The 25,007-nt window shown below is 40.4% G+C and overlaps 1 protein-coding gene across 1 annotated transcript in view; it reads left to right on the top strand.

The window, feature by feature from the left end:
- ppp1r1c (protein phosphatase 1, regulatory (inhibitor) subunit 1C) overlaps positions 1 to 25,007 on the top strand; it is a 127,651-nt gene that overhangs the window by 42,668 nt on the left and 59,976 nt on the right. The window contains exons 3-4 of the mRNA XM_043693463.2: positions 4,016 to 4,053; positions 14,438 to 14,498. Coding sequence (XP_043549398.1) covers positions 4,016 to 4,053; positions 14,438 to 14,498 — 99 coding nt within the window. The remainder of the gene's footprint in view (positions 1 to 4,015; positions 4,054 to 14,437; positions 14,499 to 25,007) is intronic.

The raw sequence follows: 25,007 nt of genomic DNA, 5'->3' as shown, positions 1-25,007 counted from the left end.
CACAAGTCAGGAGTGTGACAGAATTCTCCTCACTTGCCTGGATGGGTAACAACATGTAAGAAGCTTGACATTATCCAGGACAAAGCAGCACACAAACATTCACTCCCTTTAACACCAATTCTCAGTAGCAGCAGCATGTACTATCGACCCATGATAGACTGCAGAAATTCACCAAAAATCCTCAGACAGCACCTTCCAAACCCATGACTCTTCCATCCAAAAGCTCAAGGGCAGCGGGTACAGCTGCAACCTCCCGTCTAAGCCATTCATTGTCCTGACTTAGAAATATATCACCGTTCCTTCACTGTCACTGGGTCAAAATGAAGGAATTCCCTCCCTAAGGGCATTGTGGGTCAACTGACAGCACATGGATGCAGCAATGCAGGCAAGTATTCACCTCCAACTTTTCAAGGGACTGCTAATAAATGTTTGCCAGCAACATCGCCCATGTCCCATCTCCCACATCCCACAATTGAATTTAAAAAATATTCTTATATCATTTTCAGCTTTAATATGTATGACTTCGCACATGCCTACTTTGAAATCCATTTGCCACAGTTTTGCCCATTAACTTAAACTTGTCCTCAAACAAATTCAATGGAGATGATTTGACAATGATTGGGAATGGATATCTTAATTTATTACACAGTATTGCTGAAGCTAAATCTAGTGCCTCTACCTTCTTTGTTGATTCAACATATTTTATTGCCCTACCAGCTAAATAAGAAGGTTGCTTACTCTAAATTCTCTCTCAACATTTGTTTTATAAACAGTTATGAAAAAATGAATGAGAAACATGCACATTGGAAACCCAAGATGTTTTAGATTTGTTCAGCCATCTAAGGTGCATCTTCAACATCTGCTTGTTTGTTCAGTTTTAGCCCTAATGGTCAGATGGATCTCTCTGGGGTATCAGGTCTGGTTCCTAATGGACTAACTCTTTAATAGTAGCACTGGTCTCCAAGGAACCAATTTATCTCTGTTTAAAGGCACAAAGAGTTCAGGAAGGCTTGAGTGGTGCAGAATGAAGGCACCGTGGCAGCTCCCTGAAAAATCTTTTGATATTTCTTGTGACTGTACACAAGCTTTTTAATGAGACATGCTGGGATGAGTTGGTTGCCATGTGTGTGCAGTCAATGGGTCTCTGTTGCTGTGGAAAGTCAGTCAAAGGGTAAAGCTGACCTTGTTGAATGCCATGATTTGGAGGTGCCGGTGTTGGACTGGGGTGTACAAAGTTAAAAATCACACAACACCAGGTGATAGACCAACAGGTTTATCCATGTGCTTCCAAATAAACCTGTTGGACTATAACCTGGTGCTATAACCAGTCAAGTAAAAATTGACTGCCAGACGATACAATATGTTTCCAAAATAAGTTTGAATTATTGTTCTGTGGATATCATTGGAAAGAAGATTAGGCATGGTGAAACCACTGCTAGTGTGAATCATTTTCACCCTAGTGTACTCCAAACCTGGAAGACTGAATGTTCTGATGTCTACATCAGTCCAGAAGGCTGGTTAAATATTTGTGAAATATTAGAGGATCAAAGCTACAAAATTTTACTTCTGCTATGCTGGATTTGGGTAAGTGAGAATCTGCATAAGGAAACAACATGTATAGCATAGCAAGCAACAATGACCCTTCTCTCTATGGAATTCTTGGTTTGGATTTTTGTAAGCATACTGATGTGTTTTGTGTGTCTTAAACATCGTTTGTTCTCATGGTCTTGTGAGAGGTAAATCATGCTTGACAAATTCAGTTCATTTATTGAGGATGTAACATGTGGCTTAGGCAATGGAAATCTTGTAGATGTGATACATTTGGATTCCCATAAGGTCTGCAATAAGGTGTCATGTAAAAGGTTACCATGTCAATTAAACATTCATGGTGTTGGGGATGATATATTAGCAGACAAAGGGCATTGGCTAACCCAAAGGAATCTGAGAATTCTGTAAATGAGTCTTTTTAGGTTGTCACATTGAGGAGTGCTGTGGTGACAGTGCTAGGGCCTCAATGACTTGTAAGCTATAGTTATGACTTGGATGAAGTCACTGAGAGTATTGTAGCTAAATTTGCCGATAGTACAAAAAAAGTACGTAGCAAGTTGTGAGGATGATGCAAAGAATCAGCAAAGGGATATAAATAGGTTAAGTGAGTGGGCACAGATTTGGCAGGTGGAAAATAAAGTGAAAAGTGTAAGGCAATCTACTTTGATAGGGAGGTTAGAAAAGCAAAAAGAAAACTTTGAATGGAGACAGATTGCAGAATTTTCCAGTACATGGAATTACAAAACGTCAGCATGCTGGTGCAGCAAGTAATCTGGAAGGCAAATTACATGTTGGCCATTATTGGAATGGAAGTGGAATGTAAAAGTAGGGAAGTATTGCTGCAACTATAAAGGGTACTGGTGTGCCCACACCTGGAGGATTGTACACACATTTAATCTTTTTTAAAAATATGGAGGCTATACAGAGAAGGTTTGGTAGATTGAATCTGGGATGTATGAGTTGTCTTATGGAGTAAGGTTGATGTTGAACCTATACTTAGTGGACTTTAAGACAGTGTGGGACAATCATGTTAAAACATAGAAGATTAGATACTGAGAAAATGTTTCTTCTTGTGTTGAATCTAGAACTAAAAGTTACAGATTCAAAATAGAGATGAGGAGGAATTCCTTGTTTCAGTGCTGTTAGTCTTTGGAACCTTCTTCCATGGAGAATGCTAGAAGTTCGGTTATTGTTTTATATTCATAGATATAGACAGAATAATCAATTGTTGCGGAGGGCAGAGGAAAGTGAAATATGAACCACAACCAACTCAGCTGTGAGCTAATTGACTGGTGGAACAGATTTGAAGGGCTGAATGGCCTTCTTCAACTCCTGGTCCTTATGTCGGAATGTATATCTGTGGTGGGGGAGATTTGGGAATGTATATCTGTGGTGGGGGAGATTTGGGAATGTATATCTGTGGTGGGGGAGATTTGGGAATGAATATCTGTGGTTGGAGAGATTTGGGAAAAATTAATAAGGTTTCCTTGGCTGATTTAGAAAACCTTAAACTTGAAATAAAGGATCATGTTTGAAATTTCTATTTTGATCATTCAAGTTCTAACCTTTATGCAACGAAAGTGCAGTTTGATGAATCATCCTGATTAATTAGCTGTTGCACATTTAGGACTGAATGATCTTTTAAAAAATTAAACAAGTCACAAATTGTCTTCAGAGTGGGACATATTCATTTTTTCTTTATATTACGTAGAGCTAACAAGGAAGATTTTTTGTATTCAATGATCTGATTTGCTGCTGAGAATAGTTTTTGTGCATATTTGTACTGCAAGGTGTGTGTAGTAATGAATGAAATATGATCTCATATACCTATGCCATGAAATTTACGCAGAGCTGAGCAATTGCTAAGCCATATCAGAGAATGCTTTTAACAACTGATATAGAATGCATCAGCATCACATTCCAACTCATCAATCATAATGGTGACATATGGGAGCACACAATTCTTTTGCTGGAATAGACATCAGTAGACTGATGACAGCACATAATAATATAAGTCACCTATCCTTTGTCTATAAGTTCAATTTCACTTAACTAGACATCCTGTGAATTGGGTAAATGAGATGATTGCAGATCAGAACCTGTCACTCCATTTAAATGTCTTGGTGACTTTTCAAAATTACCTCCTCATTTTGATCGACCTTAAAATGATTAATCCAAATCACATCTTATTGCAAGGTGAAAAATGTGTTGAGTTTGACAGCCAGCAGAATGTAATGCAGTCATTAGCTACAGTGTCACTCAAATTAGTCTAGATAGATACCCAAGCACAGCTATTTGTACTGGTTGCATGCTGTTATAGACAGGACTAAACTAAGATAATGTAGAAGCTCTAGTAATTAATTTAGAACCTATATCAAATGAAATATTTAATTACATGTGCAATGTTATATATCTATTGATCCTAAAAGAGTATATCTGTTTTTAATTTTTTTATTTTCTTATTCAGAAGTAGATGAAAAGAGGGAGAACAATCCACAAGGTGAGGTAAGTTGAACAATATATTTACGATTTCCTGCATACATTAATAAAAATAGGCTGATCATATTCCTGCTATTAATAGACAGCATTGAAATTGTAATGAAGGCTCTTATAGATAACCATTTATATAGCTATTTTAATAACTCTTTCACATTGTTGTAAACTATTCAAATCTGCACTCACTAATTTTAGGCAGAGACATCGGATTCTAAAGCAACTATTTAGAAGTTAAACATTAAACACATCAGATAGAAATATTCAAGGTTTTAAAATCAAAAATATTGCTATGATTAAAATTCCAAGCATCTGAAACATGGTTTGAGAAATTGGAAAATTGCTGAGAACTAGCATGTGATTGGAGAGGTATTAAAACACAACTCTGACAATGTTCTTATGCTAAACTGGAAGGAATATCTGATTTTAACATATGTAATGAGCCCTCTGCAAACTGTTGATTGACTTGTTAATTTTTGCATCTGTGTGGATGGGTAAGGGCCAGAGATGTAATTGCCATTTACGTTTGCCAACACTTCATGGCGCTGAGGTACACTTAGCCCATTGTGAGATCATTCACTTTCAGATAAAGAGAAATGACAAAGCTCAATAGCCCCCAATTTCTGTGACGCTGTGCAGCAAATGTCAGTGTGGGAGTGATCAGAATGAAGGAGCTACCAGGTTCGTTCCAGTGGGAGAAAAGTGCTTAAGCAATTTGCAGAGTCACAGTCAGAGGTGGTGGATCTGGAGAATGCCAACCACATTGAACCTAAGACCTGGTGACAAGGTCGAATGAAATTCAGTGGTATCACCGATACTGATAAGAGTCTTATTTACATCTCTGTTCTGTTACCTTAGCTCACACTGTGTGTTGTTTCAACATTCACAACCCTTCTCTTCCCCACCTCCCATCACTGTTTTCTGACATCCACACCAATATCTTACATTTAGGCAGTAAAATGTTTTGAGGGACTTTTTCGAAGACTTATCAAATGAAATTTGATACTGAGCTATGTAAAGAGAGATTAGGATAGATAACCAAAACTTCAAAGATGGAGGTTTAAAAGAATGATGACAGGAACAGAGGGGTTTAGGGAGGGAATTCCAGAACTTTGGTCCGAGGCAGCTCAAGGCATAGATACCAGTGGGTGTGTAGTCATTAATGATGTAGATGGTCAAGAGGCCAAAATCAATTAGTACAGGTATCTTTGAGAGTCATAGAACTGATTACAGAGATAGGGAGAGAATGGAGGATGTGAAAACGGGCATCATAATATTAAATCAAAGCCCTGGTTGACCAGAAGAAAATTCAGATCAGTGAGCACAGAAATGAAAAGAAAATGAGATTGGTGGGAGTAAGAACACAGGCATCAGGGATTTGGATGACACATTTATTGAGTGTAGAGCATGAAAGAACAGTACGAGTGCTCACTTTACTAATTTCCTTTGGGTGCTACTGGCAACACCAAACCCGATCCTGCCTTTACTATCTCCCCTCCCCATCCGATCTTGGTCTTTAGTTTTCCACTGTTCTGCCATGTTTCCTGCAACATTATTCTATCCTGACATTAATACCTTTATAACTTTTCACAAACCCATAAGCTGGTGCACAATCGAGAACAGGAATTTACAGGAGATGTTCCTTCCATATCCTGTCCACATTGGGAAGGACTGTCAGGAGACAGTGAAACTAGAAGATCATAGGTTTGATCATCTTACCCTCTTCTGAATAAATTCTCTCCATCAGTAACAAAGAAGATTGATGAGGGCAGAGCAGTAGATGTGATCCATATGGACTTCAGTAAGGCATTCGACAAGGTTCCCCATGGGAGACTGATTAGCAAGGTTAGATCTCATGGAATACAGGGAGAACTAGCCATTTGGATACAAAACTGGCTCAAAGGTAGAAGACAGAGGGTGGTGGTGGAGGGTTGTTTTTCAGACTGGAGGCCTGTGACCAGTGGAGTGCCACAAGGATCGGTGCTGGGTTCTCTACCTTTTGTCATTTACATAAATGACTTGGATCCGAGCATAAGAGGTACAGTTAGTAAGTTTGCAGATGACACCAAAATTGGAGGTGTAGTGGACAGCGAAGAGGATTACCTCAGATTACAACAGGATCTTGACCAGATGGGCCAATGGGCCGAGAAGTGTCAGATGGAGTTTAATTCAGATAAATGCGAGGTGCTGTATTTTGGGAAAGCGAATCTTAGCAGGACTTATGCACTTAATGGTAAGGTCCTAGGGAGTGTTATTGAACAAAGAGACCTTGGAATGCAGGTTCATAGCTCCTTGAAAGTGAAGTCGCAGGTAGATAGGATAGTGAAGGCGGCATTTGGTATGCTTTCGTTTATTGGTCAGAGTATTGAGTACAGGAGTTGGGAGGTCATGTTGCGACTGTACAGGACATTGGTTAGGCCACTGGTGGAATATTGCATGCAATTCTGGTCTCCTTCCTATCGGAAAGATGTTGTGAAACTTGAAAGGGTTCAGAAAAGATTTACAAGGATGTTGTCAGGGTTGGAGAATTTGAGCTATAGGGAGAGGCTGAACAAGTTGGGGCTGTTTTCCCTGGAGTGTCAGAGGCTGAGGGGTGACCTTATAGTGGTTTACAAAATTATGAGGGGCATGGATAGGATAAATAGACAAAGTCTTTTCCCTGGGATGGGGGAACTCAAGAACTAGAGGGCATAGGTTTAGGGTGAGAGGGCAAAGTTATAAAAGAGACCTAAGGGGCAACCTTTTCACGCAGAGGGTGGTATTTGTACGGAATGAGCTGCCAGAGGATGTTGTGGAGGCTGATACAATAGCAACCTTTAAGAGACATTTGAATGAGTATATGAATAGGAAGGATTTGGAGGGATATGGGTGTGGTGCTGGCAGGTGGGACTAGATTGGGTTGGGATATCTGGTCGGCATGGACGGGTTGGACCGAAGGGTCTGTTTCCATGCTGTACATCTCTATGACTCTATATACCGCGCATGAGAATGTGGCCCTGCTTTGAGCTTAAATGACTCTTTGCTTGGAGGAGAAAGTGAAGACTGCAAATGCTGGAGATCAGAGCTGAAAATGTGTTGCTGGAGAAGCGCAGCAGGTCAGGCAGCATCCAAGGAGCAGGAGAATCGACGTTTCGGGCATAAGCCCTTCTTCAGGAATAGTATCCTCTGTTCAAAGGAAGAAGCCGCCTTTGGAGATAATATATCCCTCAGTCTTTCTCTTAAGCACCAACTCACAACTGGGAACCTGTATGACGTAGAGGGTCAGTAGAGGAGTCTGAACTTCAGTATAACATAGAGAAGTAAGGGTATGGGAATCTGATAGTCCAAGAACCAAATGCTGCTGAGTAACCTTGCTCTCAAAGAAAGTTTCAGAAGGAATGGGTGATGATTTCCAAGGCCTAGCTTACAGAAGAGGACTGATGAAGGACTCCTGCCTGAAACGTCGATTTTCCTGCTCCTCGGATGCTGCCTGACCTGCTGTGCATTTCCAGCACCACTCTAATCTTGGCTCTAATCTCCAGCATCTGCAGTCCTCACTTTTGCCTTACAGAAGAGGACTGTCAAGCCATGTACTGCTTTGGCTGCCTACCAGTAAACATTTGCATAATTCAGGGGAACATGGAGGGAACATTCTGTGTAGTAAGCATGGAGGCAACACATCCAATTATGAGCATGTAGTCAGCTCTATAAACACTGCATTAGAACCTACAGATTCTATAATTTCACTGGCAATTTAAATAGATCATCAGCTTGCTGCCATCTTGGGACTACTCTAGCTTTCAAAGAGAGATGAAAATTTTGAAAAGGGCTTCCAAAACATCACCTCAGTCCTGGGCTCTCTACTTGTGGAGAACAGTATGAATACTGAGAGGCCATTCAATGACAGCGGCATAGAGAACATGGAAGTGCCATATACTATCTCTGTCAAATGAAAGTTCATTTCCCCATTGTTCACATTGGTACCAGTTGACCCAGACTGCATTAGTTGTCACTGATCTATAACTGCTATCTATAACTGGGCCCACTATGATGATAATTCTTCAAGATTGCTCACCACAACTTACTTAAGACTTGAATCGTTGACCAGGAGAAAGTGAGGATTGCAGATGCTGTAGATCAAAGTCAAGGGTGTGGTGCTGGAAAAGTACAACAGGTCAGGCAGCATCCGAGGAGCAGGAAAATTGACATTTCAGACAAAAGCTCTTCATCAGCAATGAGGCTTGTGAGCCAAGGAGGGAGGAGATAAATGGGAGGAGGTGGGGCTGGGGGGAGGTAGCTGAGAGTGTGATAGGTAGATGGAGGGGGGGGGGGGGTAATGGTGATAGATCGGTGGAACAGATTGGTGAAAAGGAAGATGGACAGGTCGGACTGTTCATGAGGGCGATGCCAAGTTGGGGTGTCGGATCTGTAATAAGGTGGGGGGAGGGGAAATGAGGAAACTGGTGAAATCCACATTGATCCCATGTAGTTGGAGGGTCCCAAGGCAGAAGATGAGGTGTTCTTCCTCCAGGCGTCAGATGGTTAGGGAGTGGCGATGGAGGAGGCCCAGGACCTGTATGTCCTTGGTGGAGTGGGAGGGGGACTTGAAGTGTTCGGCCATGGGGCAGTGGGGTTGGTTGGTGTGGGTGTCCTGGAGATGTTCTCTGAAGCGTTCTGTAAGTAGGTGTCCTGTCTCCCCAATGTAGAGGAGATCTTTGACTTCCCATTCTGTTGCCACCAGATAAATGTCTGTTAGGAGTGTCACCATAAATACTGAAGTGTAAAAGACAGTGCCTGCTCTTTGCACTAGGTTTTTTTTAGTTTTTCTATATCATCACAAACCTATTTTATGTGATTCTAGGTCAACCACTTCACAAATATTGCGTATTTACTTTGTGGGCATTTCGGATATCCCATAGCTGGGTATAAAGGTTAATTGTGAAGGTTACAGGGATTATTGGGGAGTTGGAAAGGGAGGGGATAATAGAACAGAGCCTTATGAATTAGTTGCTAATGCAGAGCTGATAGTGGTGCAGCGCTGCAGGCCCATGCTGTCCTCATTATCCTTCGCTGTCTTCGTCCCTCAACTTCATAGCCCTTCCATATCATCTTCACAAGGTGGCCACATTGGCTGTGTCTTTTACAGGACAAGTTGTGGGGAACGAAGGAAAATCAAGACAATTCTGGAACTCCCTCAAGGTATTCTGGAAGGGCTTTTGATGGCAGCATTGCTCAGCCACTGCACTCAAGTTCTTTATGAAACCACAGGATAGGTGTTTCTACATCCTTGTCTTGAAGCAGCTAATCTCTAACCAGATGGAATAAGTAGAGGAAGAGAAGATCAAAGACTGGCATTGAATGAAAACTGCCAGGAAATGAACCTCATACCTTTATTTATTCATCCATTCATGAGCTATGGGCATTACTTAGCCATTGCTGATTAACCCCTGCTCTGAGTCATTAAGAGTCAACTATATTTTTGTAGGCCTGGAGTTGCATGTTGGCCAGACCAGGTTTCTTTCCTTAAAGCGCATTAGTGAACCAGCTGGGAAAATGGACAATGGTTACCATTAGGCCAGCTTTCTATACCAATTTATTTTATTGAGTTCAAATTTCACCGTCTGCCATGTGAGGTATAAACCAATTTTCCCAAAGCATTAGCCTGGGGTTCTAAATTATTAGAGTTAAAAAGTGTGGTGCTGGAAAAGCCCAGCAGGTCAGGCAGCATTCAAGGAACAGTCGACCTTTCAGGCATAAGCCCTTCATCAGCAATCCTCACTTTCTCTCAGTCTGAATTATTAGCCCAGTGACATTACATCTACACCATTGCCTTCCCTGCATTATTTATTGCCTGTAGTTACACATCAGCCGCTCTTTCTGTCCAAGAATGTTCTGGGCTCTTCGTACAGAGGTTGAGAACAATATGTGTGTATTCAATTGTTCCCTGAACTTTTAGGAGGCTATCACTGTTGGGGAGTCAAAGGGCTTTCTTCTGTAGTTTGATTGCTTTCACAAGGAAGGTGACAGAATTGTTCCTCTTGTTGAAGGGTGTATTTGTTGTACACTGAATTATGAAAATTCACTGACACTGGGAATGTATTCTGGTGCAGCTCAAAATGGCTGTTGATTCATATTGAGATTCATATGTGTCTCAATAGCCAGAGGCAGTGCTGCACATGCCCAGCTGAGAGCATTTGCTGGTAAATGTGGAAGAGTCTACTTGTGAAGCGCAGTCTGCGGGCACATTGTTCCACACTTCAGCTGAAGAAATAGACCCTATGTGGAAGAATTGTGCATTGAGGTTTCCTGTGCTCAGCATTTTTTTTGTGTGTGTGCATCAGCAGTTGCCATTTTTCATTGTCATGTTCACTGCACCTCCTCTTCCTTTAGCTCTAAGTGAGGATGCAGTAAAATATCCATTTTAAAAGCAACAAATATGGCTGAAGATCTTTACAAAGTGCTAAAGCTGTTAAAAGTCATTTGCCTCATCAATATTCAGCATCAGAAGCCAAGACATCTGCTGCAAGCTTAAAGCCATCAAACAGAGACTTCACTGCACACTGCTTTAAATAACACTGGGACACAGTCAGTTTGCTGTTCGGTGAAAGAGTAGCTGGGCTGGGCTAGGAAGCTGAAAAAAAATGTTCCTACATTCCAGTTTGTGAAAGGTGAAGGACATTTATTTATATATTCCACTTAGTTCATTGCTTTGTTCAGGAGGTTGACCAGTGTAGTATAAGGCAACCTGAATCAACATGGTGAATGCTAGAATGAGAACACCATTGGGTGTGGAATGTTGCTGACCCCAAATTAGAGCCCACTGCTCTCACAGGACCCAATCCAGTTTGATTCTTGATCTCCTCCAACATCACTTCCCCACTCCCCCTCCATTTCCCCATCCCCCATCCCATTCCCACCACGTGTTCAAATTTAGACTCAAAAATAAAGTATTATGTAATACCATTTTGCAATCTATCACGTAACAGTAGCTAAATTATTGATTCCTATGGATCAGAATTGTGCTGAGCCCTATTAATTCTGGAAATGGTGAAAATGTGAGAACAGGATTCTAATTAATTTATACTCTTGAAACACTAATTCGACTTCTAGGAAGTGTTTGTGCATTTAATTTACTTATAAAAGAATTTCAAACAGAAAAATAATGTTTTTCACAGTGGAGAATGTGAAAGCGGTTCAGATGACTGGTTAAATGTATGATTGCAAATAACAGGATTTATTTTAATAGAACCACTAAGGTAGACTATTTCTTGCTTCTGTTAATAATAAAAGTAGTTCATCAAAGTAAGCATACAAGGAAAAGGATAGACCAGATCTAAGAGTTGAAGTTCTAAACTGGAGAAAGGTCAATGTTGATGGTATTAGACAAGAACTTTCAAAAGCTGATTGGGGGCAGATGTTCGCAGGTAAAGGGACAGCTGGAAAATGGGAAGCCTTCAGACATGAGATAACGAGAATTCAGAGAAAGTATATTCCTGTTAGGGAGAAAGGAAAGGCTGTTAAGTATAGGAAATGCTGGATGACTAAAGAAATTGAAAGTTTGGTTAAGAAAAAAGAAGGAAGCATATGTCAGGTATAGACAGGATAGATTGAGTGAATTCTTAGAGTATAAAGGCAGTAGGAGTTTACTTAAGAGGGAAGTCAGGAGGGCAAAAAGGGGACATGAAATAGCTTTGACACATAGAGTTAAGGAGAATCCAAAGGGCTTTTACAAATACATTAAGGACAAAACAGTAACGAGAGAGAGAATAGGGCCCCTCAAAGATCAGCAAGAAGGCGTTTGTGTGGAGCCACAGAAAATGGGGGAGGTACTAAACGAGTATTTTGCATCAGTATTTACTGTGGAAAAGGATATGGAAGACATAAAAAGTAGGGAAATAGATGATGACGTTGAAACTTTATTGCTGGCACAGCACAGCAGGTCAGGCAGCATCCAGGGAACAGGAGATTCGACGTTTCGGGCACAGGCCCTTCTTCAGGAGGGCATTCCTGAAGAAGGGCCTGTGCCCGAAACGTCGAATCTCCTGTTCCCTGGATGCTGCCCTGACCTGCTGTGCTGTTCCAGCAATAAAGTTTCAACTTTGATCTCCAGCATCTGCAGACCTCACTTTCTCCAAATAGATGATGACACCTTGAAAAATGTCCATATTACAGAGGAGGAAATGCTGGATGTCTTTAAATGCATAAAGGTGGATAACTCCCCAGGACTTGATCAGGTTAGATTAGATTAGATTAGATTAGATTAGATTAGATTACATTACATTACAATGTGGAAACAGGCCCTTCGGCCCAACAAGTCCACACCGACCCGCCGAAGCGAAGCCCACCCATACCCCTACATTTACCCCTTACCTAACACTACGGGCAATTTAGCATGGCCAATTCACCTGACCCTGCACATCGTTTGGACTGTGGGAGGAAACCGGAGCACCCGGAGGAAACCCACGCAGACACGGGGAGAACGTGCAAACTCCACACAGTCAGTCGCCTGAGGCGGGAATTGAACCCGGGTCTCAGGCGCTGTGAGGCAGCAGTGCTAACCACTGTGCCACCGTGCCGCCCACAATTCTAGGTGTACCCTAGAATTCTGTGGGAAGCTAGAGAAGTGATTGCTGGGCCTCTTGCTGAGATATTTGTATCATCAATAGTCACAGGTGAGGTGCCGGAAGACTGGAGGTTGGCTAATGTGGTGCCACTGTTTAAGAAGGGCGGTAAGGACAAACCAGGGAACTATAGACCAGTGAGCCTGACGTCGGTGGTGGGCAAGTTGTTGGAGGGAATCCTGAGGTACAGGATGTACTTGTATTTGGAAAGGCAAGGACCAATTAGGGATAGTCAACATGGCTTTGTGCGTGGGAAATCATGTCTCACAAACTTGATTGAGTTTTTTGAAGAAGTAACAAAGAAGATTGATGAGGGCAGAGCGGTAGATGTGAACTATATGGACTTCAGTAAGGCGTTCGACAAGGTTCCCCATGAGAGACTGGTTAGCAAGGCTAGATCTCTCGGAATATAGGGAGAACTAGCCATTTGGATACAGAACTGGCTCAAAGGTAGAAGACAGAGGGTGGTGGTGGAGGGTTGTTTTTCAGACTGGAGGCCTGTGACCAGTGGAGTGCCACAAGGATCGGTGCTGGGTCCTCTACTTTTTGTCATTTATATAAATGACCTGGATGTGAGCATAAGAGGTATGGTTAGTAAGTTTGCAGATGACACCAAAGTTGGAGGTGTAGTGGACAGCAAAGAAGGTTAGAGCTGAAAATGTGTTGCTGGAAAAGCACAGCAGGTCAGGCAGCATCCAAGGAGCAGGAGAATCAATGTTTCAGGCATGAGCCCGTCTTCAGGAAGAAGGTTACCCCAGATTACAACAGGATCTTGACCAGATGGGCCAATGGGCTGAGAAGTGGCAGATGGAGTTTAATTCAGATAAATGTGAGGTGCTGCATTTTGGGAAAGCAAATCTTAGCAGGACTTATACACTTAATGGTAAGGTCCTAGGGAGTGTTACTAAACAAAGAGACCTTGGAGTGCAGGTTCATAGCTCCTTGAAAGTGGAGTCGCAGGTAGGTAGGATAGTGCGTAGGCGTTTGGTATGCTTTCCTTTATTGGTCAGAGTATTGAGTACAGGGGTTGGGAGGTCATGTTGTGGCTGTACAGGTCATTGGTTAGGCCACTGTTGAAATATCGCATGCAATTCTGGCCTCTTGCACATCGGAAAGATGTTGTGAAACTTGAAAGGGTTCAGAAAAGATTTACAAGGCTGTTGTCAGGATTGGAGGATTTGAGCTATAAGGAGAGGCTGAACAGGCTGGGGCAGGCTGTTTTCCCTGGAGCATCGGAGGCTGAGGGGTGACCTTATTGAGGTTTACAAAATTATGAGGTCCATGGATAGAATAAATAGACAAAGTCTTTTCCCTGGGGTGTGGGATTCCAGAACTAGAGGGCATAGGTTTAGGGTGAGAGTAGAGAGATATAAAAGAGACCTAAGGGGCAACACTTTCACACAGAAGGTGGTACTTGTATGGAATGAGCTGCCAGAGGAAGTGGTGGAGGCTGGTACAATTGTAACATTTAAAAGGCATTTGGATGGATACATGAATAGGATGGGTTTGGAGGGATATGGGCCGGGTGCTGGCAGGTGGGACTAGATTGGGTTGGGATATCTGGTTGGCATGGATGGGTTAGACCGAAAGGTCTGTTTTTATGCTGTACATCTCTATGATTCTATGACTCTATTTATGCTGTTTTGATCAGTTAATAATTTTTGAAAGCTTTATCAATAACACATTCCTTCAATTCCTAACACTAGTCTTTTAGCGTATTCCTCAGGATTGATTAGTGAGTCTGTGAGATCCCACAGACTGAATATTATTGATGTGTTTTTTTTTTAAATTTCCAGAATGCCGAGATGTCACCTCAACAGAGAAAGAAGAGTGTATATACACCTCCGACTATGAAAGGTACTGTTCAGGTACTGTTCCAAATTCTGCTTGTGCATGTGTACTGCCCATTAGCTAAAGTTGATTGGAACCCTTTATTTTAGCTTGCCTCAGCAAGTACTTCCATTGTGAACTGGGTTAAACTAGTTCTCATCTGGAAAAAAAAGTGAATAAATTTAAAAATTTACAATGAATTAGTAATAGATGATTCATCAACCTACTAGTTTTACACATGCAGTAAATCAACTTAATGGTGGTTTTGTCATCATTATTTTGTCACTTTCACCCAGAATCAGAAAGGGATCTAAATTAACTGTAATTAATTCTGACCAAGTTAAAATCTACTTATTTATTATGGATAGCAGGACAAAGGTCAGGAGTGCGTGAGTCAATTTGGTTTCTCCAAATTTAGTGCCTCATGAATATAGAACGGAAAAGTTAAATTAGAATGGAAATCAAAAATTTCTTTGCCTCCACCATTTCCGGTGCACAATTGTTTCTGAAACAGCAGTCACATTTCACTGCAGTGGATACATGTTTACAAGGGTGGCCAGCAAGAAGTTCCTTTTCACTCATTTCAACCATCTATTTACAGCAAGGGATTTGAAACTAAAGTAAGGCGGGAAAAAAACCTATTCTTTGAGAGGTGTGGAATAAGGTCACCACATTTGGATGATAATACCAAAATTATTTACAACAAATTCGTGAAAATCAAAGACTTTGCAAATGCGTGTTTTTTTTACCAATGTGGAATGAATCTGATTGCTGCATAATCACTGCATTTCAAATGAAAATACTTGTCACAGATAAGTAAGTTTTGTGCAAAACTTTTACTGAAAAACAAATTAAGGAAATAACTCTAAGTTGCCTGTGGTGTTTGGTAAAGGGGTAAATGTAGGGGTATGGGTGGGTTGCGCTTCGGCGGGTCGGTGTGGACTTGTTGGGCTGAAGTGCCTGTTTCCACACTGTAAGTAATCTAATCAAATCTAATCTAATCTAATCTAATCTAATCTATGTAAATGTTTAATTACCAGTACACACACAGACACAGATACGTTAACACGCCTGCATTCATGCGCAGGTACACACACAAATTAGGTACACATTTGGGTGTGCACGCATACACCCATTCCTCTCTGTTACTCCTCTTCATTGTTCTCTGAATAGCTATCCTGAGAGATCACTGTTGCATCTCAGACAAAAAGACCGAGCTGCAATGATGAAAAAATATAGTATTGGAAAAATTGCCCAGTATCATTACTGAGCAGAGGTTCCAGGTTAGTATTTTAATTAACAGCAAAAGCACCATTTTAGTGACATGTACATTTTTAAAATAAGGAAAAACACCTACCATACTCTTAAGCAATACAATTAAATGTATTTCATGTGTATACTGTTATCACCAGACCCCTGGACAGGTTCCCCGATTCATTACGGTTCCACATGGGGTTCCCTAAGCGGTTAGGCTGGGACAGAGTAGGGTTGAACTGGCTCTCCTGTTCTTTATTCTGGCAGACCCTTAATTGGTCGTCACAAGATTTATTTAGAAAGGATCTTTTCTCTTGTGGTCACCTCTCTCCTGGATCCAATTGAACATTATGCTTTAAAGGAGTCAATTCAACCAGGCTTTCTTGAATTAACAAATGAATGAATTGATTAATTGCTGCACACAAGAAGAATTCTCAGTCTTCACAACTCCAGGGGTTATCCCAGTGTCAGGTGATGCTAGCTGAACTTCGATATGCTTCAGCCGTGTTTCAAAAACTAAGGAGCTGGATAGCAGCAGCCTTATCTAATTGGGTGGTGTAGCAAAACAACTTCCTAGCATATAACAACACTAGGAAATGCACATGCAGCAACTGTAAGTCCTCCTCTGCAAAATACAATCATTGACTTAGTTGTGAATCTCACAAACATTGAGTTCGCTAAAGTCCAATTGACCTATCTAAAATATTTAGAGGTCAAGGAAGTGTACTACCCAGGGCTTCAAAGATAGAAGCAGCAACACAGTCTCCCATTCACATAACAAAACAGAAAATAATGAGCTTCTTGGGAATCTGTGGTTGTACGAAATATTCATCTCAACCTTCAGTATTATAGCACTGACCTACTGCAGAAAAAAAAAGCAAAGCTAATATGGACTGAAAAATACCAAGCTGTTTTGTAATGCTGAAAGCCATTTTAAGATGTGAGCCTGTGCTTCTAGTTCCACACTTTAAAGAAGTATTTAAGGAGAGTTGGGGCCAGAGTTGAGTATGGTAGCCATTACAAAAGAAAAAATTCTAGAAATGCTAAAAGGTCTAAAAATTGATAAATCTTCTGGCCACAGTGGGCTACATCCTAGAGTTCTGAGGGAGGTGGCTGAGGAAATAGCGGAGGTGCTGATTATGATCCTTCAAACATTACTGTAGTCGGGGAAACTCTCAGATGATTGGAAAGTTGCTGTTGTAACCCCCTTGTTTAAGAGAGGATCAAGACAAAAGGTGGAAAATTATAGGCCGATTAGCCTAATCTCCATTGTAAATAAAATTCTCGAATCCATCGTTAAGGATGAGATTTCTAAATTCTTGGAAGTGCAGGTCGGATTAGAAGAAGTCAGCATGGATTTAGTAAGGGGAGGTCGTGCCTGACAACTCTGTTAGAATTCCTTGAAGAGGTAACAAGAAGGTTCGACCAAGGAGACCCAGTGGATGTTATCTATCTAGACTTCCAAAAGGCTTTTGATAAGGTGCCTCATGGGAAGCTGTTGAGTTAGGTGAGGACCTATGGTGTTCAAGGTGAGCTACTGGCATGGATTGAGGATTGGCTGTCTAACAGAAGGCAGAGAGTTGAGATAAAGGTTCTTTTTTCAAAATGGCAGCTGGTGACAAATGGTGTCCCACAGGGTTCAGTGTTGGGGCCGCAGCTATTCACTTTATACATTAATGATCTGGATGAAAGGACTGGGGGGCATTCTGGCGAAGTTCGATGATGATACGAAGTTAGGCCGACAGGCAGATAGTACTGAGGAGGTGGGGAGGTTGCAGAAAGATTTAGACTGCTTAGGAGATTGGTCCAGGAAATGACTGAAATTCAACGTGAGCAAATGCGAAGTCTTGCACTTTGGAAAAAGGAATACAGGCATGGACTATTTTCTAAACAGTGAGAAAATTCATAAAGCCAAAGTACAAAGGGATCTGAGAGTGCTAGTCCAAGATTCTCTAAAGGTTGACTTACAGGTGGAGTCCGTGGTTAAGAAAGCAGATGCAATGTTGTCATTTATCGCAACAGGATTGGAATATAAAAACAGCAATGTGCTTCTGATACTTTATAAAGCTCTAGTAAGGGCCCAAATAGAATACTGTGTCCAATTTTGGGATCCACACATCAGGAAGGACATACTGGCAGTGGAGCGTGTCCAGCTGAGACTCACACGGATGATCCTTGGAATGGTAGACCCAACATACAATGAACGGCTGAGGATCCTGGGATTATATTCATTAGAGTTTAGAAGATTGAGGGGTGATCTAATAGAAACTTACAAGATAATGCATGGCTTAGAAAGGGTAGATGCTGGGAATTTGTTTCTGTTAGGCGGGGAGACTAGGACCCATGGGCACAGCCTTCAAATTAGAAGAGGTCAATTTAGAATGGAAATGAGGAGACATTTCTTCAGCCAGATAGTGGTGGGCCTGTGGAATTGATTGTCACAGAGCGCAGTGGAGGCTGGGTTGTTAAATGTCTTCCAGGCAGAGATTGATAAATTCTTGATCTCGCAAGGAATTAAGGACAACGAGGAGAGTGCGGTTAAGTGGAATTGAAATGCCCATCAGCCATGATTAAATGGTGGATTGGACTCGATGGGCCAAATGGCCTGACTTCCACTCCTATGTCTTATGGTCTTACTTAAAGTAGCTACTGATGAGCATGACATTGGAGTAGGGGGCAGTCCTTTTTCAAGAAGACAATTCTCTAATAAACAGACTAAATAGCACATCATTAAAAACTTCATTAAAACAGATCAGAAGCACTATCCACAGCGGAGGAGGAAACACTTGAATTATTACTGTCCCTCAAACACTTTGAGATATATGTTCAAAATGGGCACAGAGAGACTACAGTCTATACTGTAACCATGACTTGTAAACTTTTATGGAAATTTTAATGTTTCAGTCATTTTGTTGGAGCTTGTTCCTTCAACCATACCACTTATACGTCACCAACATGGCTGGCAAATTCAATGTGATTGCAAATGCCCAGTCCAGAAATGAAAGAGACCAGTTAGAAGTGAAAATATGACCAAAGCTCAGAAAATGAATGGGTGCATGTCTTTGTGTTAGTATTTCTTCTCTTGTGTGATAATTAATTTATGCTCCGTCTTTTTCTTAATTTGAAAAGTCTTGGTTAAGTCGGCATCTTTCAAAGCATAGTTTAATTTGTGACTGGGAGAGAGATATCCAGAAGGGAAGGAATCCTTTATCAATTAACCTTGTTGCAACTAACTAAATGGGTGTGTGAATAAAGAAAGACAACCAGTTCATTCTTCCTCATCCAGAACCTTAACAGTTCAGGACATCCTGTCTGGAATTAACAATATGGGGAACTTTACCTGGAGTCCGGTTTTAACAATGAATTTGCTTTCAATTCTGTAATACAAGATAAAATATTCAGAATGCTGAAAAAAATTGTATATACATGACAAATACACAAAAGGTTAAATATGAATACTTTCAATTCTGCTATAATGCGGTAGTTCTGTTCTTCTGTAATCCTGTGTTATTAGAAAATTGTGTAATAGCAGCACCATTTAAACTAATGGGACAGGAATCACTTTTTAACCAATACACACTTTAAAACTTCGCGCTTTAGAAACAGTGTCCCCAAATTGTCAATTACATTATAGCGAATTCTTGTTAATGAAACGCATGTTATAGCAGAACAACCCGTATGATTTTTGAGAATGCAAACCAATGATAATCTACTACTCACTAATAATTACTAATCAGAAATATGATTATCCTCAGCTTTCCTATTACATGATTACAGTCTAATGCATTGGACAATAATGTTTTTTGTTACATTTGTGGGCTAGTAAAATCCTTCCTTTTCAATTATTTCTATGTCCCAAGAAGAGTACACTCTACTCATGGATCAGAGGAGATGTGTTTCAGCAGTTAATCCATTGCAGTTTGAGTGAAATAGCAGCAGAAATCCTGCTGTAATTGTACAGATGGTATTTCAACCTTTTTTTGAAGTATCAGACTACTTCTATCAAAGCTACAGGGCAAGAGTACATCAAACCTGACCCTCATACTTGACAGTTAGCAAAATTCAAGCCACAAAATAGCTGGATAACCTAAAACTTAGATCACCTCAAATTGATGAATGAGCTCTGGAGTAAGATTTTGTTTACTCCTGGGCAATAGTCAAAGCTGACAAGATATGTGTAATTTTAATGTTTAGAGAAAGCATAAAAAATGGCATTGAGTTGACCAGCTGTGAAACATCTCATACAATATTAAATTCAATTAACTTCAAAAAAGAGGAGTCTGAGAGCAGAGTGAACAGTGAACAATCTAATATTGTCATATTTATACTATTCACAGATCTTAAAGTGACCCCAGTGCCCATGATGAGATGTTGGAACAAATAACTAACTCTGTGCCATTAAAAGTTCAAAACCTTGGGTCAGTAAACACAGGGCAGGAAGTATGTATAATATGCACAGTCTAATTATCTTAATAGGTAACATCCTTGAATATTGAGGGTGATCAAAACCACAGATTATGTTGTGGCTTGCTGACTAGACAGGGTGAGGTGGCAGGCCCAAAGCCTATCTCAACCAGAATGAGAATCAACCCTGACTTTTTGGTACTAATTTGATACAGATGATGGCTGTCTTGCCACTGAGCAAGCTCAAGACCACACAATCTAATCCTGTCATTGCAGGATTGACACCAGCCTGTAATGACTGCTTCCAAATGTTTAATTTGATGGATTAAGCACATAACAAACAAACATTTCAATTCTGAATGCATTGAAATATTTGGTACAGTAGGATTTTAATACAGACTTTCCCAGGATATTTTAAGAATTGAGCCTGTTTAATGTCAAATCAAACAATTCACTTATTGAACGATCAATGAGTTTCATGTGTGGAATTATGAATTAAAGGGCTCTTGCCAAATGGGTGTTGTACCAATGCAGCTGGTCCAATGAGACTTTTCTCTTAACTGAAGACTCTGGTCTAAATTTTATGTTGGAAGTAGAAATTGGGTGTTGGCAAATTTCTTAGCATCAAAGTCCTACCTCCTACCTAGAAGTGTCAGTTAACTGGACATCTATCTGGTGCAGATAGCGATGTCTTCATGTTTGGCATGCCATGGTCAAATTAAAAGACTTGCTAACATTCGCAGAGAAAACAGTTCAGTTCTGCAAATCAGTGTCTGACTCCTTGCAACCCTCACGTTCTACTCCATTTAACCACTTCAAAGCTACTTCACCCCCTGTAACATCCCCCACCTGATAATCCCTTCAAATACCCCTCACACAGTATCACAGAATTGTTCAGAATAAGAGACCATTCAGCTCATCATGCCTACATCCATTCTATCACCAAAGAGCACACATCCTTCCTTTTCTCCACATCCATGCACTCCATTTCTACCTAAATAATCATCCAATTTGCCAGTGCTGATAATGGGTCCTGACCTGAAATATTGACTTACCAGCTGTGCCTTTCCAACTCCACATTTTATCGACTCTCACTTCCAGCTGCAGTCCTTACTATCTTCTCTTAAATGGCTGTATTGTACCTGCCTTCACCACATGTCCAAGTAATACATGTCATTGCCAAATGACTCATTGTGTGAAAACATTTTCTTGCACATCACTATGCCTTCATTTGCATATCACTAAATACCTATGCCTTCTCATTCATTTCTTTACAAGCAGAAATAGTTTCTCTCTATCTACTCTAATAGTTTTGAAAATTTCTATTAAATCTCCTCTCCGTCATCTTCTCTCCAAAGAGAACAGTTCCAACTTCTTCAGTCTATTCTCATAACAGTTTTTTCAGTTTTGAAACCTTCCACAATCTACACCCTCTCCCCCACCCAGTATTCATTCTAAATATGAACCATATAAAAACACTTGAACTATTTGGAAAGTGCAAACATAAACAGTATTTGAAAATCCACTGAAAACATTTGTCCAATTCAGAAGCTCATAAAACTGTCAAAATATCAAGTTCACATTTCCCAGTGTAGCTGTGTAAAAAAAAATCTTGAGCAGTGTTCATTAGGGGCTTGAATACAGCCAAAAGCTCCAACTTTTATCAAAACTTTAAAACAACCAAACTGATGGCATCAGTAAATAAAATATGAAAGTGATGAGGACATTTTATACAATTACACTCTGAAATTTCAAATTGGTCTAGCTCTTCAAAACTTTGTAACATGGAATAGCACTTTGTCCTGTCGATAATCCACTCTAAAGCATTTGAAGACTTTCACAATGTCTTGAGAGCCCGTTATTTGTCAAAGGTAACAACTTTTCAGCTGTATTTATAATGGCCACTTATCTTTTCAAATAAAGGATCATTGAATGATTTTTTTTTATTCACTGATAGGATGTGGACAACAATGGCTAGGTCAGCATTTATTGCCCAATCTGGGTTGCCTTGGGAAATGGTGGAGAGTAGTCATCTTATATTGTTACACTTTGTGGTGTACAGATTCACAAGGCTATTAGGAAGGGAGCTCCAGGATTTTGACCAGTGAAGGAAAGGCAGTATAGTTCCAAGTGAGGATGGCATGTGTTATGGAAGGAACCTTGCTGGTATTGGTACTCCCATTAATATTTTGCCCTTTTCCTTCTAGATGGTAGAGATCATATGTTTGTTGAAAGAGGCTTGGTGAGTTAACATAATGTATATTGAAGATTGTATATAATGCAGTTCTTGTACATTTGTGATGAAGAAGTTTAATATTGAAGGTGGTAGATGTTATGCCAATCAATTGGGCTGCTTTATCCTGATAGATGTTGAGCTTCTTGAATGTTGTTGGAGTTACATTCATCAAGACAATTGTGAAGTGTTACATCACACTCCTGACCTTTGACTTGGAATGGATAGACAAGAACTGGTAAGTCAGAAGGAAAGTTCCTCATTTAGAATTCCTCTCCGCTGACCTGCTCTTTCAGCCTCGTGTTCATACGATTAGTCCAGTTCAGTTTCTGGTCAGAGGTAACTCCAGGATATTCCAATAGGAGGCTTGGTAATTGTAATGCTGCTTAATGCCAAAAAATTGATTATATTCTCTCTTGTTGGAGATGGTGTTGCCTAGCACTTGAAAGGTGTAATGTTGCTTGCTAATTATTAATCCAAGTACAGATGTTGTCCAGGTCTTGCTGCTTATGGACACAGACTGATTCTGTATCTAAGAAGTCATGAATGATTCTGAATATAGTGCAGTTATCAATGGACATCCTCCCTTCTGACCTTAAAAGGAGGAATGTTCATTGATGAAGCAGCTGATCATAGGTTAGTCCTAGGACACTATCCTGAGGAACTCCTGCAGAGATGTCCTGGAGCCAAGATGATTGACTTCTAACAACTATAACCAATTTCCTCTGAGGTAGGTATTACTTCAAGCAGTGTGAGATTTCCCCATTCTCACTGACTACAGTTTTGCTAGGACTCTTTGATGTCGTACTTGGTCATATGCTTTCACTACAGTAAAACAGATACAAGTTAGACTACTGCATGTTATAATGACACTTGAAGCAGACAGCACATTTTGTAATGACCTTTCATACAGTGACTAGATAGTCCATCTGGCATTCAAAAGACCTCTCTGCTGAAGTGACATACATTGTCTACTCAAACCTGCCCACCCCAACAAAATTGTGGAAGTTCTGAAATGCACTCTCTCACAATATATTTGACAATATTGGGACAGCAGTGTTCAGACTCCTAAATCACTTCTTCCCCATGCCACTAAAAATATCTGACACTGGAAATGCGGAGGGAATCTAAACAGCGAACACAATTTTTAAAGTCCCTCTCATGCATTTGGACCCAAGTCAGCATGGGAAGATCTGGTCTCCTGTCTCTGGTGATAGGCTCTCTAATATTCCATTTGAAGATAACAACATCTTCAAACTTGTGAAACAAAATCCAATGACTGGCATTACCATTGACACTTCTGAATGAAAAAGAAGAGTCCAATATTATTTGAACTTTATGCTGTAAAATGCAACATATTGTAAATATATAGACAACTAAACTAACTAGTATTTTTCATAATCTATTCAGAGTACTGCTGACAAATAACCATCACAATCAGATTATTGCTCCCTGTTATCATGCATCCTGGAGAATTGGCCTAAGATCACTAGCTTGCTCCTGAAAAATATTGTGTTGGAAAGTAAGGTGTCTCAAAATAATTTGATCAACAGGTGAAACTACTCATCTCACACTATTATGCAATATCAATGTGAATGATATTTTCCAGTAACGGAAGCTGTTTTTCAAGCCAAAAAGACATTCTGCATATGATACAATGAGTAAAGTGGTGTATGAATTTTAGTGCTGATTTGATTCCATACAATCCAATGCTTCGTGAATCATATCAAACAGCACATCTCTGGCAGTTTGCAACAGGCTGACCAAACTCAACCTGCCTATCCTTTCAAAACTCAGACCACCATGTCTGGCATTAGGTTATAGTCCAACAGGTTTAATTGGAAGCACACTAGCTTTTGGAGTGACGCTCCTTCATCAGGTGATAGTGGAGGGCTCGATCGTAACACAGAATTTATAGCAAAAATTTTTGCTATACATTCTGTGTCACGATCAAGCCCTCCACTATCACCTGATGAAGGAGCATCGCTCTGAAAGCTAGTGTGCTTCCAATTAAACCTGTTGAACTATAACCTGGTGTTGTGTGATTTTTTAACTTTGTACACCCCAGTCCAACACCGGCATCTCCAAATCATGTCTGGCATTAGCTGTGATTCTGCAATGTGATGATCCTTACTGAGCAACGCAGGGATGTGTTTATACAAACAACCAAAAGTAAGCTTATCAGATGGGATCACTATCTAACTCAATCCTACATGATGGAAGCTATGTATATGTAAACCCTTGAGAAGTATGCATCTAGGCATAATAGCTTTTCAAGTTAAATAACACTTTTCTGATGCTTTCCACATGACAGTGCCTCAGCCAAACAGATTGAAGTTCCCTTTGGATTTAAATAAGAGCTTGGGGTTAACTATTCCCAAGTGCATTTTCTATGGCCATGTTGCAACTACTCAGAATCCAACCAATCAGCACCCTTTTTCTCGGGCAGAATAAAGTATCATTCAAATTTAGTATTCTTGTGACCGACTAGTTGAATGAAAAATGGAAAGCTTTGGCAACATGTCTCTATTTTCAGCAATGCTGAAAGTTCTGTCCTACCAAACAACAATCTGATATGTAATAAATAAGTGTTTATGAATGCAATCAAAATTTCAATTCTGAGTCAGTATTAATAGGTGTAAGAT

Source organism: Chiloscyllium plagiosum, unplaced genomic scaffold (genome assembly GCF_037043375.1).
Source record: "Chiloscyllium plagiosum isolate Xiang-an unplaced genomic scaffold, Cpla_swu_hap1 HiC_scaffold_7, whole genome shotgun sequence".
Lineage (NCBI taxonomy): Eukaryota > Metazoa > Chordata > Chondrichthyes > Orectolobiformes > Hemiscylliidae > Chiloscyllium > Chiloscyllium plagiosum.
The sequence above is the reverse complement of the archived record's forward strand: the minus strand, read 5'-3'. Positions and strand labels throughout refer to the sequence as shown.